Genomic DNA, 20281 nt, shown 5'->3' with positions numbered 1-20281 from the left:
TGTGCTCTATGAAAATGAATGATGACAACATACACACAATGCAACTTATTACACCTTAACTAAAGTGAAATGAAATATGCAATGACATGGCGTGTCCTGAGCTGCTTCGTGCCGATGCACGAAATCCTCCGCACGTCTTTCATTACAAAATCTCCTGTAACAGTGGAATGTGCCGCAAAAGTGCTATGTCCAGCTCTGTTGCCATTTCTGTGGTAGTCACATGATGTCCCGGATCAACACAGCGTTCAGTTTAGAAATGATCTGGTCGATCCAGCCTGTTGAATGGCCACTCGACGCGCCGCGCGCCCTCCGCTGCTGTGGGCCGTCTTTAAAAAGGTTTTAACAGTCCATAATTCGCGTGACGCCGACAGAATCTTCACCGATATCCAGCTGAATCTATCGAATGGTTTCCAACTGCCTGTCTCTAACAGTTTCTGAAAATTTCATGGATCAAAGCGGCAGTCTCTCAGCAAGTTCTCAGACAAAAGAAATCCGACGGGAGGGGTGGACCAGTGCTCACTCAAAGCCTGCCTACAGGCGAATGACGCAACCGACAGGCGTGGAAAAACTCACGCATGCGCACGAAGGTTCAAGCTTGGCTGATGCATTCACACGTGATTCAAATCCATATAGTTTTTGAAAAAAATAAAAAGGTCCATTACTTTTTGGACAGACCTCGTATACGTGTTACTCGAATTCCGAAAATGACATATTTTTCCCCACAGGTGGCACCATTATAAAAAAGGCAAAGGCTATACGCCCAACCGTTGGGCAGATAATTCATACATTGAAAGTTCCATGCACAACCGTTGGGCAGATAAATATAATGTCTTATGTTATTCACCCAACCATAATCGTGTATTTGACACGTTTTGTGCATCTAAACAATGTTTTTTTACACCACTTTTTAAGTCTCTATTGCGGCGTATGTTTGACACATTTAACGGCGTCGTCTTTAAATTACTGTGAAAACACCGCAATGGATGAAAACAGACAAACTTCATAAGCATTTTCAATGGAAGCCTGTTAATGACGATGAAACGGTTTTTGAACAAAATGCTGCTCGTTGACTGTAAGATGGTGTTAGTTTGACACAGTTCCCTGGCTGTGATGAGCCAAACAGAACCACTTTAGATCACAGCTCCTCCGCGGGCTGCAAACCCTCCCGCAGCTGGCGAGAAAATATCCGCCTTTTTTCCACTCCCACGTTGAAACCGGAAGTGAGCTTACAAGCGCGCTCATTGGTCGGTTGTGGTTGGGCGTATATGCTTGCGAATTTACTTTATTGATCCAACGGTTGGAAGTATAGCCACTCCGTATAAAAAATGCATGTGGCCTAAACCTCCCGTGCCATACTTTGCTCAGTCATCCATCCCTTGTCTATACCCACTTACTCCAGTGAAGGGTCACAGTAGGCTGGAATCTATCCCAGCAGTCATAAGGCGTGAGGTGGAGTACATCCTGGGCAGGACCACTATATCCATACGTTCCATGAAGGATGCTAAATGTTCTGCTATGGGCCATTTCTACTTTTTTATTATTGCAACATTACTAGGCGGCACCACAAATAGAACACAGAAAATATGTGCACAGAACTGCATAAATTTCAGTGTGATTACAGGTCATGTCTGAGATGAAACCTACATTTTTTTAAAAATAAGTTCTTTCTGTTTCTCTGATTTTCAGTTGAGGTTGCCACAGAATATCTGATATTGATCTGCATGTTGATTTAGTACAAGATTTACACTAGATGCCCTTCCTCACTCATGGAGAGTGGGCAGGGGTGATCTTGGCCTGGAATCTTCTGATCTGGAAACAAGCACACTAACCACCACACTGCTCACAGTCATAATTGTCAATATATGGAAAATCATATTAAATAAAAAAAAATCACTAAAAATCACCCTTTCATGCTACACAGCTGTTTTTTCCGTACACATGTATTGAAGTATGATGAAACATTTATGTCATGCAACCTATGTCCTGCTTCTTCTTTTTTTTCAAAATGTGAAAGTCATATTAATGATTTCTCTCCACATCTACAACCAAATGCCACCAAAATTCACAGAAACATTTCTGTTGTAGATTTTACATATGTAAACTATTTCCCTAAAAACATTCAAATGGTATCTGCAGCTATATTTCTGTGACTTGAGCTTTACAGGAAAGTGTGGAAATCTGGAGTGTGCCAAGTTTAAGGAACATCATATAGATGAACACTGTGGAATGTTCCTTCAGTGACTGATCTGTTATTTACGGAGACTCTGCTCTTCAACATTTGAATGTACTTTGAGCCTTCAGTCGTTGCGGCTCCTTATACTCTAATAGTTATATGGTTGCTTAGCTGCAACCACTCTGCATGTTTGACAGTTTCTTTGTATGCTCCGTTTTATTTTATTTATTTTATTTTGTTTCTGTTAGTAAGCAGATGGTCACTCAACTGAGTCTGGTCTGCTTGAGGATTGTTCCAATAATCAAAATGCTTGAGGGAGTCTTTCGCACCAGTGTTGCCAGGGTGCTTGTTCAGAGCTCAGTAGTAATGTTAGACTTTACTTTGTAACTTTACTATTATGTGAAGCGCCATGGAGCGACTGATGTTGTGTATTGGTGCTGTATAAATAAATGCAATTTAAGATTTTTTTTAAATATAACAATCACTTCTAACCTTCATCCATCCATCCATCCATTTTCTTCCGCTTTATCCGGAGTCGGGTCGCGGGGGCAGCAGCTCAAGCAAAGCCGCCCAGACCTCCCGATCCACACACACCTCCCCCAGCTCCTCCAGGGGAACCCCAAGGCGTTCCCAAGCCAGCCGAGAGATGTAGTCCCTGTCCTGGGTCTTCCCCGGGGCCTCCTCCCAATGGGACGTGCCCGGAACACCTCTCCAGCAAGGCGTCCAGGGGGCATCCGGAAAAGATGCCCGAGCCACCTCAACTGGCTCCTTTCGATGTGGAGGAGCAGCGGCTTGGCTCCGAGCTCCTCCTGAGTGACCGAGCTCCTCACCCGATCTCTAAGGGAGCGCCCAGCCACCCTGTGGAGGAAACTCATCTCGGCCGCTTGTACTCGCGATCTCGTTCTTTCGGTCATGAGCCAAATCTCATGACCATAGGTGAGGATCGGAACGTAGATCGATCGGTAAATCGAGAGCTTTGCCCCCCTACTCAGCTCTCTCTTCACCACAACAGTCCGATACAGCGACCGCATCACTGCAGATGCTGCACCGATCCGTCTATCGATCTCACGCTCCATCCGTCTCTCACTCGTGAACAAGACCCCGAGATACTTAATCTCCTCCACTTGAGGCAAGGACACTCCACCGACCTGAAGAGGGCAAAGCACCTTTTTCCAGTCGAGAACCATGGCCTCGGATCTGGAGGTGCTGATTTTCATCCCGGACGCTTCACACTCAGCTGCAAACCACCCCAGTGCACGCTGAAGGTCCTGATTTGACGAAGCCAACAGAACCACATCGTCCGCAAACAGCAGAGATGAGATTCTGTGGTTCCCAAACCAGACCCCCTCTACACCGTGGCTGCGCCTAGAAATTCTGTCCATAAAAATAATGAACAGAACCGGTGACAAAGGGCAGCCCTGGCGGAGGCCAACGTGCACTGGAAACAGGTTTGACTTACTACCGGCAATGCGAACCAAGCTCCTGCTGCGGTTGTACAGGGACCGGATAGCCCTTAGCAAAGGACCCCGTACTCCCGGAGCACTCCCCACAGGGTGCCCCGAGGGACACGGTTGAACGCCTTCTCCAGATCCACAAAACACATGTGGACTGGTTGGGCGAACTCCCATGAACCCTCAAGCTTCACCTTCATACAGTGAGGTAAATAAGTATTTGTTTCACTGTTGTTATGCATCTCCAAGGCTTCATCTTTGTCACCATAATTGGTTTGGCTGCGCTAACATCTCACAGACTGCGACGGTTGCCAACATCATCACAATTTTAGCAGAAAGGAGAAATCACTGCCACACAATCTCTTCGATCAGCCACAGTCTGAAAACTTAACACTTATCAGTTAATCACAGAAAAAAATGACAACTTCTTCTTTGTGTTTCTTGGTTGATTGCAAACCAGTTTTACAGGTGCATACCACCACCTACTGTATTGGAATTTGTGGAATAATGATATTAATAAGTCTATACGATACAGAACGTGAAACAATAAAATGAAAACTAAAATAATCAAAGTGTACAGAAAATAACTTCAGTTAGGAAACAGCACAAGTTTGGTAATTATTAATTTGTTAGATGGACAGCACTTTAAAAAAAAGTGAACAAGAGCAGTGTATGAGTGTCATTTATTTATAGCCTAAAACTGCAGCATTGATGTCCTGATTCCAACGATGTGGTTACATTTTTTAAATTTTATTTTAAACTAAAAACATTAACCGTTTTGTAACTGCTGTTCACCTAAGCGAAAATGAGTACCTCTTCTAGTAACAATAAAAGCATAAAACCATTGGGTGGGCTGGTGGATTCACAAGTAGAGAAACTTTCTGTTTAATGAAAATATACAAGTTGGAGACATGCATCAGTCCACAACAGGTGTTAAATACCTTTCTTTTCTCACCAAAGACCAACCTGTTCCTATCAACAAGGCAGAGCCAATAAGAAAATGCAAAGGAATAAAAGAATCAGGGCACTAACCACTTGGCCACCACTTGTTAGTGTACAAGAATAAAAGAAACTCTGCCACGACAGGTTTAAGCCAGGCATTCTTCCTGTGGCTTTCAGGAACTTGAATTCATAGGATTGACATCTCTTTAATTTCTTGCAGGATTGTTTTAGATACAGTATGATATTATTTATTTCTTTATTTATTTCTGCCCATGTTTATGATGATAGTTTATCTGTCCAATTGGATTCTGTCATTGGTTTTGGGGGGAAGGAGTGTTTTTATTGTTGAGTGTCTTGTGTTGTGTGTACAGTGCTGGTGGTGTCTGTATATTTGTCTTGGACATCCTGCTGCACCCTAAATTTCCTTTCTAAGGATAAATAAAGTGAAACTTGAAAGTTTATAATACACTGGCATTGTGAGCCATCAGTTACTTTTCCCCTTTCCTGTTTTAGGACTGAAGACTGTGCAGCCTGATGAAAGCATGGGTCCTTTTAGGGCCCAAGATCAGACATTTCAATTGCCTGGTAATGTTGGATTTGACTGTCACCTCAAAGGAATAGTTCAGCAGAAGAACCCAGCCCAGAAGATGGCACCTGCCATTTCCACACCATCAGCCATTGACCGATATCAGTTTGTACCAGCCCAGTCCACTGAACAGTACTGTGTAAGTACAAGAAGGCTAACGTTAATATTTATAGGTGAGGCCATACTTCATGATTTAATAGGCCTTCACAGACCACTCGTAGGACAAGTTCAAAGGGACTTTAACATCGCTGGTAAGGTAAATGAATCACCTCACAGTCCAGTGGGAAAATGTCAGTCTGTCTCCACTCCTTAGAATAATAAGGTGGCTATGTTATCCAGTAACCTACTGGGATCCAACAAAGCAGACTGCACACAGAGAGTGAAGCACTTTGCAAAAAATTAGCATAGGCTGGTGTCATTGCATGCGAGTGCATTGAAACCACCTATAGCCAGCTGAGTCTGAGACGATTGTCAACCTCCAAGTGAAGCTGTGAGTCGAATGCCCTCCTCATCAAGACATCACTTAGTTGAAGCGTGCACTGAGGCAACAGAGAAGTCACACAGAGAGTTTTTAAGTCTGAGTCTGATAATATGATCATTGACACGAGTAACAGCTAACACCATCACAGGGAGCTGGTCTGCCACATCAACTGCCAGCACTTTCGACACACCAGTCACTGGAGTATCTGGTCAAAGAGTGAATCTATTCAACGGGATTCAGCCACTTCCAGGTTTGGAGACCTCATGGAGTACTGCTGCTAAAATACACATCTTTCTGACCTGCAGTTGAAGATGGTCATCCTTGCTAGAAGAAAGAACTGTCCACGTGCCAACCTGGATAATCTGCCTCAGGTTAGGTTCTGGGTGCATCTGTATGGGGGATGACTCTTCAGCACCACCATTCACCATTCCATAGTTGAAATGCTTGGTGTTCTCTGATGGATGTGGGTGGAGTGCTAGGGTTTTCTATTTTAAACATGTCTAGAGATGGTGGCCAAGTGGTTAGTGTGCTTGGGTTCAGTGCAGAAGGCTCCCGGTTCAAACCCCACCTCTGCCACATTTCTCCATGTAATGTGGAATTGCATCAGGAAGGGCAGCCGGCATAAAAAAAAACATGCAGATCTACCTTGGATCTACTGTGGCGACCCTGAGTGAAAACAATGGAGCAGCTGAAGGGATTTACTTTACTGGATGTCTTGGGCATCACTTAAATCATTAAGAAATGCAAACAGTATGGGAAATCTGTGTCAAGTAGGCAGTTCTCAAAAAAATGAGTGACCATGCTGGAAGGACACAAATAAGTGAGGCACCAAGACACCCAGATAACCCTGAAGGAGTTATTGGCTTGGGGAACGGCCTACTTCAGACAGATTGACCATACAGAACTATGCTGTTTGTATTTATTAATGATTGATCTAAATGAAAGAAAGCAATTTTCTGACCCACCAACACTCTTGTAAAACTGTGTGCTATTGGAACTGGGCCTGTGTCTGGCAATTCCTTACCCTGCATGGAGGTATGATAAGCAGAAGTACTAAACCAAGACTTTGAAGCGTCAAGTGGTTTTGGGGCTATGTGTGCATGAGCAAGGGGTATATTTTACTGGAAGTTAATTGGAGGTGAAATCTCTGTTCTTTTGAGGATGGTCTTTTTTTTTTTCTTTTTTTTTTTGTAGGAACATGATGACCCATCCCTTCCACCAAATTTCAACAGACCTGAGAAGTACTTTGATGACTCCAATGTGGAGTGTGCCATACAGTCCTGCCCTGAAATATTGAAGAAAGGTAAGAGTACAAAAACACTAGGGACACAACGACAGTCGTCTTACATTCACAATATGGTTTGAGACAAAATACACACCTTCCGAGCTGTGTATTTTGTATTTTTGTATTTTCAAAAAAAAAATTTATATTTATGTATGTGTATATGTGTGTGTGTATGTATATATATACACTCAACAAAAATATAAACGCAACACTTTTGGTTTTGCTCCCATTTTGTATGAGATGAACTCAAAGATCTAAAACTTTTTCCACATACACAATATCACCATTTCCCTCAAATATTGTTCACAAACCAGTCTAAATCTGTGATAGTGAGCACTTCTCCTTTGCTGTGATAATCCATCCCACCTCACAGGTGTGCCATATCAAGATGCTGATTAGACATCATGATTAGTGCACAGGTGTGCCTTAGACTGTCCACAATAAAAGGCCACTCTGAAAGGTGCAGTTTTATCACACAGCACAATGCTACAGATGTCGCAAGATTTGAGGGAGCGTGCAATTGGCATGCTGACAGCAGGAATGTCAACCAGAGCTGTTGCTCGTGTATTGAATGTTCATTTCTGTACCATAAGCCGTCTCCAAAGGCGTTTCAGAGAATTTGGCAGTACATCCAACCAGCCTCACAACCGCAGACCACGTGTAACCACACCAGCCCAGGACCTCCACATCCAGCATGTTCACCTCCAAGATCATCTGAGACCAGCCACTCGGACAGCTGCTGAAACAATCGGTTTGCATAACCAAAGCATTTCTGCACAAACTGTCAGAAACCGTCTCAGGGAAGCTCATCTGCATGCTCGTCGTCCTAATCGGGGTCTCGACCTGACTCCAGTTCGTCGTCGTAACCGACTTGAGTGGGCAAATGCTCACATTCGCTGGCGTTTGGCACGTTGGAGAGGTGTTCTCTTCACAGATGATGCCAAGGAGATGTGTTGCACTGCATGAGGCAAGTGGTGGTCACACCAGATACTGACTGGTATCTCCCCCCCCCCCCCCCCAATAAAACAAATCTGCACCTTTCAGAGTGGCCTTTTATTGTGGGCAGTCTAAGGCACACCTGTGCACTAATCATGGTGTCTAATCAGCATCTTGATATGGCACACCTGTGAGGTGGGATGGATTATCTCAGTAAAGGAGAAGTGCTCACTATCACAGATTTAGACTGGTTTGTGAACAATATTTGAGGGAAATGGTGATATTGTGTATGTGGAAAAAGTTTTAGATCTTTGAGTTCATCTCATACAAAATGGGAGCAAAACTAAAAGTGTTGCGTTTATATTTTTGTTGAGTATATATGTGTATGTGTGTATATATATATATATATATATATATATATATATATATATATATATATATAAAATGCTTATTTAGGCTCTGCTCCTTTCTCTGCCCCTGACCAAGGCAGCATCTCTACATCTGGAGGTGGTCCCCAGGCGCCAGACTGTGGCTACCAAACTGCTCCTCGTGGTTGGATTGCGTCTAACTGTAATTAGGATGGGTTAAATGCACGGGACAAATTTTGTTGTATGTATACAACCCCTGGCAATAATTATGGAATCACCGGCCTCGGAGGATGTTCATTCAGTTGTTTAATTTTGTAGAAAAAAAGCAGATCACAGACATGACACAAAACTAAAGTCATTTCAAATGGCAACTTTCTGGCTTTAAGAAACACTATAAAAAATCAGGAAAAATAATTGTGGCAGTCAGTAATGGTTACTTTTTTAGACCAAGCAGAGGGAAAAAAAATATGGACTCACTCAATTCTGAGGAATAAATTATGGAATCACCCTGTAAATTTCATCCCCAAAACTAACACCTGCATCAAATCAGATCTGCTCGTTAGTCTGCATCTAAAAAGGGGTGATCACACCTTGGAGAACTGTTGCACCAAGTGGACTGACATGAATCATGGCTCCAACACGAGAGATGTCAAAGGAGAGGATTATCAAAGTCTGTTGCAAAAGATGTTGGTTGTTCACAGTCAGCTGTGTCTAAACTCTGGACCAAATACAAACAACATGGGAAGGTTGTTAAAGGCAAACATAGTGGTAGACCAAGGAAGACATCAAAGCGTCAAGACAGAAAACTTAAAGCAATATGTCTCAAAAATCGAAAATGCACAACAAAACAAATGAGGAACGAATGGGAGGAAACTGGAGTCAACGTCTGTGACCGAACTGTAAGAAACCGCCTAAAGGAAATGGGATTTACATACAGAAAAGTTAAACGAAAGCCATCAACACCTAAACAGAAAAAAAACAAGGTTACAATGGGCTAAGGAAAAGCAATCGTGGACTGTGGATGACTGGATGAAAGTCTTATTCAGTGATGAATCTCGAATCTGCATTGGGCAAGGTGATGATGCTGGAACTTTTGTTTGGTGCCGTTCCAATGAGATTTATAAAGATGACTGCCTGAAAAGAACATGTAAATTTCCACAGCCATTGATGATATGGGGCTGCATGTCAGGTAAAGGCACTGGGGAGATGGCTGTCATTACATCAACAATAAATGCACACGTTTAAGTTGATACTTGGACACTTTTCTTATCCCATCAATTGAAAGGATGTTTGGGGATGATGAAATCATTTTTCAAGATGATAATGCATCTTGCCATAGAGCAAAAACTGTGAAAACATTCCTTGAAAAAAGACACATAGGGTCAATGTCATGGCCTGCAAATAGTCCGGATCTTAATCCAATTGAAAATCTTGGTGGAACTTGAAGAAAATGGTCCCTGACAGGCTCCAACCTGCAAAGCTGATCTGGCAACAGCAATCAGAGAAAGTTGGAGCCAGATTGATGAAGAGTACTGTTTGTCACTCATTAAGTCCATGCCTCAGAGACTGCAAGCTGTTTATAAAAGCCAGAGGTGGTGCAACAGAATACTAGTGATGTGTTGGAGTGTTCTTTTGTTTTTCATGATTCCATAATTTTTTCCTCAGAATTGAGTGATTCCATATTTTTTCCCTCTGCTTGGTCTAAAAAAGTAACTGTTACTGACTGACACATTTTTTTTTTCCTGATTTCTTATAGTGTTTCTTAAAGCCAGAAAGTTGCCATTTGAAATGACTTGAGTTTTGTGTCATGTCTGTGATCTGCTTTTTTTCCACAAAATTAAACAAACTGAATGAACATCCTCCGAGGCCGGTGATTCCATAATTTTTGCAGGGGTTGTATATGTACAGTGACAATAAAGGCTCTTGTTCTTCTTCAAAGGATCCTCCTCAACATATCTGCAATTTATTTGCACAATTTATTTACCTCTCAAAGTCAAAATCAGAGGCTCTTCCTCAACATATCTACAGTTTATTACACAATTTATTACATCACAGTCAAAATCAGAGGCTCCTCCTCAAGACGTATACAGTTTATTTACACAATTTATTTACAGCACAGTCAAAATCAGAGGCTCTTCCTCGACATATCTACAGTTTATTTACACAATTTATTTGCATGTCAAAGTCAAAATCAGAGGCTCTTCCTCAACATATCTACAGTTTATTTACATCACAGTCAAAATCAGAGGCTCTTCCTCAAGATATCTACAGTTTTACACAATTTATTCGCATCACAAAGTCAAAATCAGAGGCTCTTCCTCAACATATCTACAGTTTATTTACACAATTATTTACATCACAAGTCAAAGTCAAAGGCTCATCCTCAAGATATCTACAGTTTATTTACATCACAAAGTCAAAATCAGAGGCTCTTCCTCAAGATATCTACAGTTTATTTACACAAACAGTTTATTTACATCACAAAGTCGAAATCAGAGGCTCTTCCTCAAGATATCTACAGTTTATTTACATCACAAAGTCAAAAGCAGAGGCTCTTCCTCAACATATTTACAGTTTATTTACACAATTTATTTACATCACAAAGTCAAAAGCAGAGGCTCTTCCTCAAGATATCTACAGCTTATTTAAACAATTTATTTACATCACAAAGTCAAAAGCAGAGGCTCTTTCTCAAGATATCTACAGTTTATTTACACAATTTATTTACATCACAAAGTCAAAAACAGAGGCTCCTTCTCAAGATATCTACAGTTTATTTACACAATTTATTTACATCACAAAGTCAAAATCAGAGACTCTTCCTTAACACACAGTGAGGAAAATAAGTATTTTAACGCCCTGCGGTTTTGCAAGTTCTCCCACTTAGAAATCATGGAGGGGTCTGAAATTTTCATCTTAGGTGCATGGCCACTGTGAGAGACATAATCTAAAAAAATAATCTGGAAATCACAATTTATGATTTTTTTTTTTATAATTTATTTGTATGTTACTGCTGCAAATAAGTATTTGAACTCCTACCAACCAGCAAGAATTCTGGCTCACACAGACCTGTTCATTTTTCTTTAAGAAGCCCTCTTATTCTGCACTCTTTACCTCCTATTAAAGACACATGTTCTCACACACAATCACACTCCAACCTGTCCACCATAGCCATACCAAAGAGCTGTCTACACTACCAGGGACACCAGGGACAAAACTGTAGACCTGCACAAGGCTGGGATGGACTACAGGACAACAGGCAAGCAGCTTGGTAGGACGCCAGTCTGTCGCAGGGCCACAAACAGACAAACAAACACAGACACACCCACACACACACCTACGGACAATTTAAAGATACTAATCCACCTAATCCGCATGTCTTTGGATGTGGGAGGAAACCGGAGCACCTGGAGGAAACCCACGCAAACACGGGGAGAACATGCAAACTCCACACAGAAAGGCCACGGGAACTGAACCCACGACCTTCTCGCCGTGAGGCAACAGTGCTAACCACTAAGCCACCATGCTGCCCATATCTACAGCTTATTTACACAATTTACATCACAAAGTCAAAATCAGAGGCTCCTCATAAAGATAGCTACAGTTTATTTACACAAACTATTTACATCACAAAGTCAAAATCAGAGGCTCCTCATCAAGATATTTATGGTTTATTTACGCAAACAAATTATTTACATCACACAGTCAAAATCAAAGGCTCCTCCTCAAGATATCTACGGTTTATTTACATCACGGTCAAAATCAGAGGCTCTTCCTCAACATATCTACAGTTTATTTTCACAATTTATTTACATCACAAAGTCAAAATCATAGGCTCCTCCTGAACATATCTACACTTTATTTACACAAACAATTTATTTACACCACAAAGTCAAAATCAGAGGCTCCTCATCAAAATATCTACACTTTATTTACACAAACAATTTATTTACATCACAAAGTCAAAATCAGAGGCTCCTCATCAAGATATCTACAGTTTATTTACACAAACATTTTATTTGCAACACAAAGTCAAAATCAGAGGCTCCTCATCAAGATATCTATGGTATAATTACACAATTTATTTACATCACAAAGTCAAAATCAGAGGCTCCTCATCAAGATATCTGTGGTTTATTTACACAAACCATTTATTCACATCACAAAGTCAAAATCAGAGGCTCCTCCACAACATTTCTACAGTTTATTTACACAATTTGTTTACATCACAAAGTCAAAATCAAAGGCTCCTCATCAAGATATCTACAGTTTATGTACAGCCTTTGCATAATTTACTTCAGTGCTCACGTTTACAGTTTCCAGCTTCCCTTCTTACGCCTGCTTCCTTTTAATAATCTGCTTAAATTAATTCTTGGTCACACACAATTTAATATGCAAAGAGCAAATTTGTTTTGAAATGTTCACTTTGTGAGACGTATGAAACGTACTTTGCCTACACTCAGTGCAGCTACACTTTAATTAAAGTTAAAAGGGAGTTTTTCCTTCCCACTGTAGCCAAGTGCTTGCTCACAGGGGGTCGTTTTGACCGTTGGGGTTTTACATAATTATTGTATGGCCTTGCCTTACAATATAAAGCGCCTTGGGGCAACTGTTTGTTGTGATTTGGCGCTATATAAAAAAATTGATTGATTGATTGATTGTGACTAGTGCAGCAGATAACTGAAAAAAATGCTTCAAATGGTGATGCAAGCACCAAATTTGGCACACATACTCCTTAGACATTACTCTTTTAAAAATGCCGGGTACCCACGTGAAATTTCAATAGGCGGCCAAGAAGGGGTCAATTGAAGTATTACACAGGGGTAAAAATTTAAAAATGCTCCAATCATATTGAAAGGTATACCATATTATTTGTCTGATCATAAAGATTCCAAAAAAGTATAGTTTGGACTATCTGTGAATGAATGGTCTGGAGTTATGGGGTAAAAACAGCAAGAACACTGAGAAAGGTCAGTTTCAGTTTGTACAGGGGTCAAAAGTTAAAGTTGCTCCAATTTTGGTAAAAAGTGGTGCAAATTACTGGTTGAGCTAATAGGATTAATAAATGGAATAGTTTTGACTGTGTTGCGTGCTTGGTTTGCAAAGTAAAGGTTAAACAATATCAGCATCCATTGGATTCTATGACATGTGACATATGCTACCCTGTAACATGATAACTAAGCATGATACATGATGCAGACTATTCCTTTTTAAAACCGTATTCACCCAACTAATAATTTGCATCACTTTTTACCAAAATTGGAGCAAAGCTCTCGATTTACCGATCGATCTACGTTCCGATCCTCACCTATGGTCGTGAGATTTGGCTCATGACCGAAAGAACGAGATTGCGAGTACAAGCGGCCGAGATGAGTTTCCTCCGCAGGGTAGCTAGGCGCTCTCTTAGAGATAGGGTGAGGAGCTCGGTCACTCGGGAGGAGCTCAGAGTCGAGCCGCTGTTCCTCCACATCGAAAGGAGTCAGTTGAGGTGGCTCGGGCATCTTTTCTGGATGCCCCCTGGACGCCTTGCTGGAGAGGTGTTCCGGGCACGTCCCATTGGGAGGAGGCCCCGGGGAAGACCCAGGACACATTGGAGGGACTACATCTCTTGGCTGGCTTGGGAGCGCCTTGGGGTTCCCTTGGAGGAGCTGGGGGAGGTGTGTGTGGATCGGGATGTCTGGGCGGCTTTGCTTGAGCTGCTGCCCCCGCGACCCGACTCCGGATAAATCGGAAGAAAATGGATGGATGGATGGATGGATGGAGCAACTTTAACTTTTGACCCCTGTACAAATTGAAATTGACCTTTGTCACTGTTCTTGCTGTTTTTACCCCATAACTCCAGAACATTCATTCACAGATGGTCCAAACTGTACCTTTTTGGAATCTTTATGATCAGACAAATAATATGGAATACCTTTCAATATGATTGGAGCATTTTAAAATTTTGACCCCTGTGTAATACTTCAATTGACCCCTTCTTGCCCGCCTATTGAAAGTTCACGTGGGTACCCGGCATTTTTAAAAGAGTAATGTCTAAGGAGTATGTGTGCCAAATTTGGTGCTTGCATCACCATTTGAAGGATCCCTCAGTAAATATTCACTTATCTGTTGCACAAGACATGGCTCAGTGAAGAATGGTTCAAGGTTTTTTTTTTTTTTTTTTCTGTACAAATGGTGAAACCAGAATTCACTCACTGTGAACATTTCTGAGGAAAGTGCAACACATACTGAATCAAATTTAGACTGGCTAAATCTTGAAAAAACATGCAAGGACAACAACTCTGAGACTGGTGTTTAAAAAAAAAATTGTAGGTGTTCTAAGTAAATTCTTTGATATTTTTACTGCTAAATTTGGCTTTTTAGGGCTTGGCATTGCTTTCTGATGGCAACTAAGTAACTGGAGGGAAAAATTAGTGTTGTCCGTATTTGGAATTCTAATGTGAATGATTTTTGAGCCCAGTCCATTGAGATTTTCTTTTGTGAAGCTGAGGTAGTTGGAATCGTTTCCAAATAGAAATGTATAATACAAAACATGGGTTCATGACCCAAATTCAGTCCTGTGCTACTTCACAACATTAACCCATAATTTCTCAATTGTCTTTTTAATTAAATAGAAGGTAGATAATTTTGCTTCCCTGATTCATGGACATGGGGACTGTATATTTCGGGACCTCCTGATAATAATTATGCAACAGAGAATTACTTTTCAACTTTTTGTCTCACCTCAGTACATGACAAGGACATCATGCTAAATAACTGCATGGTTATTTTTATGAAATGAGGGCAGGGTTTTAATTTTTGGTGAAAATTATGAGGTGAAAACTATTTTTTTTTATTATTTTTTTTTTTTACTAATGACAGTGTGGATTCAAATTTGCATGGCTTTTTAAATCTTTATTCAATCAATCAATCAATCAACTTTTTTCTTATATAGCGCCAAATCACAACAAACAGTTGCCCCAAGGCGCTCCATATTGTAAGGCAAGGCCATACAATAATTATGAAAAACCCCAACGGTCAAAACGACCCCCTATGAGCAAGCACTTGGCCACAGTGGGAAGGAAAAACTCCCTTTTAACAGGAAGAAACCTCCAGCAGAACCAGGCTCAGGGAGGGGCAGTCTTCTGCTGAGACTGGTTGGGGCTGAGGGAAAGAACCAGGAAAAAGACATGCCGTGAAGGGGGGCAGAGATCGATCACTAATGATTAAATGCAGAGTGATGCATACGGAGCAAAAAGAGAAAGAAACAGTGCATCATGGGAACCCCCCCACAGTCTACGTCTAAAGCAGCATAACCAAGGGATGGTCCAGGGTCACCCGATCCAGCCCTAACTATAAGCCTTAGCGAAAAGGAAAGTTTTAAGCCTAATCTTAAAAGTAGAGAGGGTATCTGTCTCCCTGATCTGAATTGGGAGCTGGTTCCACAGGAGAGGAGCCTGAAAGCTGAAGGCTCTGCCTCCCATTCCCATTATTGAGACATGTTAAAAAAAAAAACAAGAATAATCAATAAGATATAAAATATTATCTTCATTATTTCATAATCTTTCCATTCTGCTCCTTAATATACTAATCTATTTTTTTTTTTTTTTTTTTTGGGCTGAAAGTCACATTTTGTGACAGTTTACACATTTACACATTACACATTTTTAACAAATGGGGCCAGTGCAATGAAGAAAGTATTGCCCTTTTTTCCACCTTGGGGGGGGGAACTGTCCAACATGCAACATTAAACATAGTATAAAGATTAGGGGTCCCCAAATACTTCCCTATGGACACAGTGACGTAAGATTCACAATTCCAAAACCTGCCAAAATTTTTACCAGTCTGTGGCAGAACATTTTTGAGTTTTATGCAAAATAAATGTTCAAATTCGGTATTCTGAACTTACAAACAAAACATCCTAACAAAAGAAAGAAAGAAAATGTATCATCAATAAAAGCTCCACCCTACCTGTTTGGTACAGCCACTGTTTTCCGGCTAGTGTTCACAATGGGAAAGCACTGTCTGTCAAACAAAATTTAATTCTTAATACAAAATGTGGCTTCATTTTTGAAGCCGTGCAAACATTTTCCTCCAAGTATTTTCTGCTGTTATTTACATCAGCAGAATTTTCCAACTTTGTAAAAAAAAAAATTGTAGTAATAAGTCCAGCTCATATTGGTGCATAGGATTGTCTGTTTTCTTTGCTGAGACTGTGTTTTCTGTTTCATAATAATCTCATAAACAGACTTCCAGTTCATGTTCCCTGAGGCTGCACCCACTGGTATGATGGTCATCACCGTAACACAAAAAACTCAGAATGATATGACGTCATGGTCTGCTGAAGTGGAACAGGAGCGAGAGCAGATGCTTGACAAGGTCAGTAGTTGTGCTGGGGGCTGAGACTGTAAACATTTGTCATGGTAAAATCTCTACACTGCTCCAAGACTGCTTGTGTGTTTGGGTTGTTGGTAATCAGAATCCCATTGCAGTGTGCTCAGTTTCTTCAGTCGGAGTAAAAGAAGCCTGTATCTCCTTTGGAGTTGTCTTGGATGTCTTGATGGGTTCCCTCATCATTCTTGCACAGTTCACAGTTTTTGAGAACTGCCTCCTCCAGGCAAATTTACCATACCGTACCATTATGTTTGTATTTCTTATAGATTAATGTAAATGAAGCCCAAGACATGTTCAGTGATTTGGAAATGTCCATGTATCCATCTCCTAACATCAAAAGAAAAATGGATATAAAATTGACTATTTTATATTTAGAATTAAGCTGGTTTGTCCAATTTCTGGCTGTAATTCCTAAATGATTAATAGTAATGTGATATTTTGTTTACATTAAACTATAGGATCATTTTGACTGTTTCATTTCAATACCACCGTGTTGCTGTACAGAGGTGTCATCATTGTGCAATCATGCATAATCATGTTTCTGTCCAAATACTTATGACCTGACTGGAGGTGGGCTAATGAGATTCGATGTACAGTAGTTATATCAAAGAAATGAAACCAACGAAAAAAATTAGTCTTGAAGCTATGTAGAGATGAAATCAGATTAAGAATTAGGTGAAGTCAGGTCTTGGAACATGTGACATCCACTGTAATACTGAACTACCTTGGGCCGTGGATGCCAATCACAAAGGCAAACAACTGATCCCTTCCCACTTCTCAAAATTAATCATCTGCTACTGCCAGTGAAACATGTCCTCTTGCCCTTCTCCAGCCACTGGGTGCTTTAACACTGACACACCTGCATGCCGGATCATGCCCACAGAAAGGTGCCACATGGGAAATGTGTCATAGGAAACAAAGTAATTTCAGTGGTATCTAAGGATCTGCCCAATAAACATACTACCAAAGACATGAGTCGTTGCCTCAGGTCACCAGTTATCATCCAAGTTTCACAGCTATACAGTAAGACATCTCCGTCCAGCGACCTTGTGACTCAGTGAGATCTCAGCAGGTGTTTCTCAGTTTCAAAGGCCGAAAACCCACAGGTCAACTGACGAGTGATAAGTGAATGTTTCAACAAGTTTGATACTTTCACCACAAACAGATATGGGTCATTTCGTGTCAGTTCATCAGATGGCTTCCACTACCCATCTCAAAATATTCTGAAAACAATGTCAATCTATCTGGGGTATATATATATATATATATATATATATATATATACACAGTGACTTGCAAAAGTATTCAGCCCCTTGGTATTTCACACAGTTTAATTTGTTTATGGCATTTCAAATACAAAAAGTAAATCAGGCTTCTCAGTATAAAAATTTCTAAAATTATCTTCCTTAGACTCAAACTGAAAGTAAATCTCTACAACTTGACATAAATTCATTAAAAATATAAAACCCAAGATGATGGGTTGCATAAGTAATCAGCCCCTTTGATATAATACCTGTAAATAATCAGTTTAATTGCCAGTTTTCTTCAGACAAGTCAGAGGATGGATACATGAACATTTCCAAGCCAATGAATATGTGTTGAACTTTATTTACATCAGTTATGAAGAAATACCAACAGTATGGCACTCTGTGGTAAATCTGTGTGGAGTAGACAGTTCTCAAAAACTGAGTGACTGTGCAAGAAGGAGACGAGTGAGGAAAGCCACCCAGACACCCAGACAATCCAGAAGAGGATTAAGGCTTCTGTGACTGGAGAAATTGTGCATAGTGCATGTTTTGCATTTTGTATCCATGGTTATACTACTTTATAATGAAGTGGTACAGAGGAGGGCTTTTTTCACCAAAACACTAAATCTAGGCTTGCATCTCAGATGTACCTTCTGGCAAATTGTAGCTGAACTTTCAGGTCTTTTTTTTTAAGAAGATGCTTTTCCCACCCTCAGCTCGGGGTCTTCTTCAGGACCTTGAGACAATGGAGCGTGACATTGGCTGGAGAATCAGCGCAACAGAGGCAGGATTGCATTCACTCTACGATGCTGTTGTGATGAAAAGGGAGCTGAGCCAAAAGGCTAAGTTCTCAATCTACTGGTCAGTCTTCATTCCTACCCTCACCTGTGGTTATGAGGGTTGGGTCATGACCGAAAGAACTAGATGGCGGGTACAAGTGGCCGAAATGGGCTTCCTTAAGGGGGTGGCTGGTGTCTCCCTTAGAGATGGGGTGAGACGCTCGGCCATTTGTGGGGAGCTCGGAGTAGAGCCGCTGAAAGGAGCCGTTGAAAGGAGCCAGCTGAGGTGGTTTGGGCATCTGGTAAGGATGCCTCCTGGGCACCTCCCTACGGAGGTGTTCCAGGCACATCCACCTGGGAAGAGACTTCGGGGAAGACCCAGGACTAGGTGGAGAGATTATATCTCCACACTGGCCTGGGAATGCCTCAGGATCCCCCAATCAGAGGTGGTCAATGTGGCCCATGTGGAGGCCGAAGGATTTTCAGGCTGTCTGTGGAAAGAAAGAGTCAAGACATGACCGTTTGTCAAATAACAGGCTTTTTAACATGAAGCTTCGGACACTGTGTCAACGATGGTGTTCTGATTGGAACAGTGTAAAGTGTGGCTTTCTGAGCTCTGCTTTTATCCACATGTCAGGGTAGGGGGCAGTTATGCATGTGTCTAAACAATGCATCTGTACAATATAAACACAGAGTTAATTAGATGGATATGGTTTGAGTAGGTTTGCTCAGCCGGGCAAGCACTTTGGATTCGGGAGATTTGTCCTAACTAACATTCTTGTTCAGTCGCAACTCGGTAGCTGAACAATAAAGCGCTCCGGGATTACATCCAAGTCACAGCGGAGCTACGCATTTTTAGCAGTCATGTTTCTCTTGCTGTCTGGGGACGTTCACTGGTGTCCTGGTCCAGTACATCGTACTGATGAACCGGTGGACCTGGTTAAGCATGGGATCAGTCATTGTGCGGACATGCGCTTGGTTTGCAGTAGAGGACCAGCAGCTTTCGGGACACACCAAGTGCTTGAGTGGGTCCTATTACCAGTGTTAACACCAACTAGTAGTGGTCCGACTGCTCCAGATGGGGCTGTGACTTCGGTTAATAGCAGCCTAGTAGTCACGAGGCCTTTAACTTCTCCGGCGGTGCTACCAGGGGAGCAAACACCGTTAGCGGCCCTTGACGGGACCCTGCCTGCGGCCAACAACAGCCTAGCAGTCGCAAGGCCTTCAACTTCATTGGCGGAGCTAGCAGAGGAGCTAAGGCCACCAGCGACCTGTGATGGGACGTCACCGACGGCAAACGACAATCCACCAGTCGCGAGGCCTTTAACCATTCTAGTGGCGCTAGCAGGGGAGCTGACGCCACCAGCGGCCTTTGATGGGATCCTGCCCGTGGCTAATAACAGCTTAGCAGTTGTGAGGCCTTTAACTTCATCGCCGGTGCTAGCAGGGGAGCTAACGCCATCAGCGACCTGTGATGGAACCCCGCCTACGGCTAACAACAGCCCAGCAGTCGTGAGGCCTCCAACTTCCCTAGCAGTGCTGGCAGGGGAGCTAACACCATCAGTGGTTCGTGACGGGATGCCATCGACGGCTAACAACAACCCACCAGTCGCGAGGCTTTCGGCCACTTCAGTGGCGCTAGCGGGGGAGCTGACGCTAC

General features: G+C 41.9%; 1 protein-coding gene across 1 annotated transcript in view; it reads left to right on the top strand.

Moving 5' to 3' along the window:
- The window catches only part of LOC117524913 (methylmalonic aciduria and homocystinuria type D homolog, mitochondrial-like), a 65519-nt gene that overhangs the window by 27324 nt on the left and 17914 nt on the right, over positions 1-20281 (top strand). Inside the window, 3 exon segments of the mRNA XM_034186729.1 lie at positions 5080-5291; positions 6828-6936; positions 16450-16580. Of these exon segments, the coding sequence (XP_034042620.1) occupies positions 5080-5291; positions 6828-6936; positions 16450-16580 (452 nt within the window).

Source organism: Thalassophryne amazonica, chromosome 14, assembly GCF_902500255.1.
Source record: "Thalassophryne amazonica chromosome 14, fThaAma1.1, whole genome shotgun sequence".
NCBI classification, from domain to species: Eukaryota; Metazoa; Chordata; class Actinopteri; order Batrachoidiformes; family Batrachoididae; genus Thalassophryne; species Thalassophryne amazonica.
This window is presented reverse-complemented; position numbering and strand designations above follow the sequence as displayed.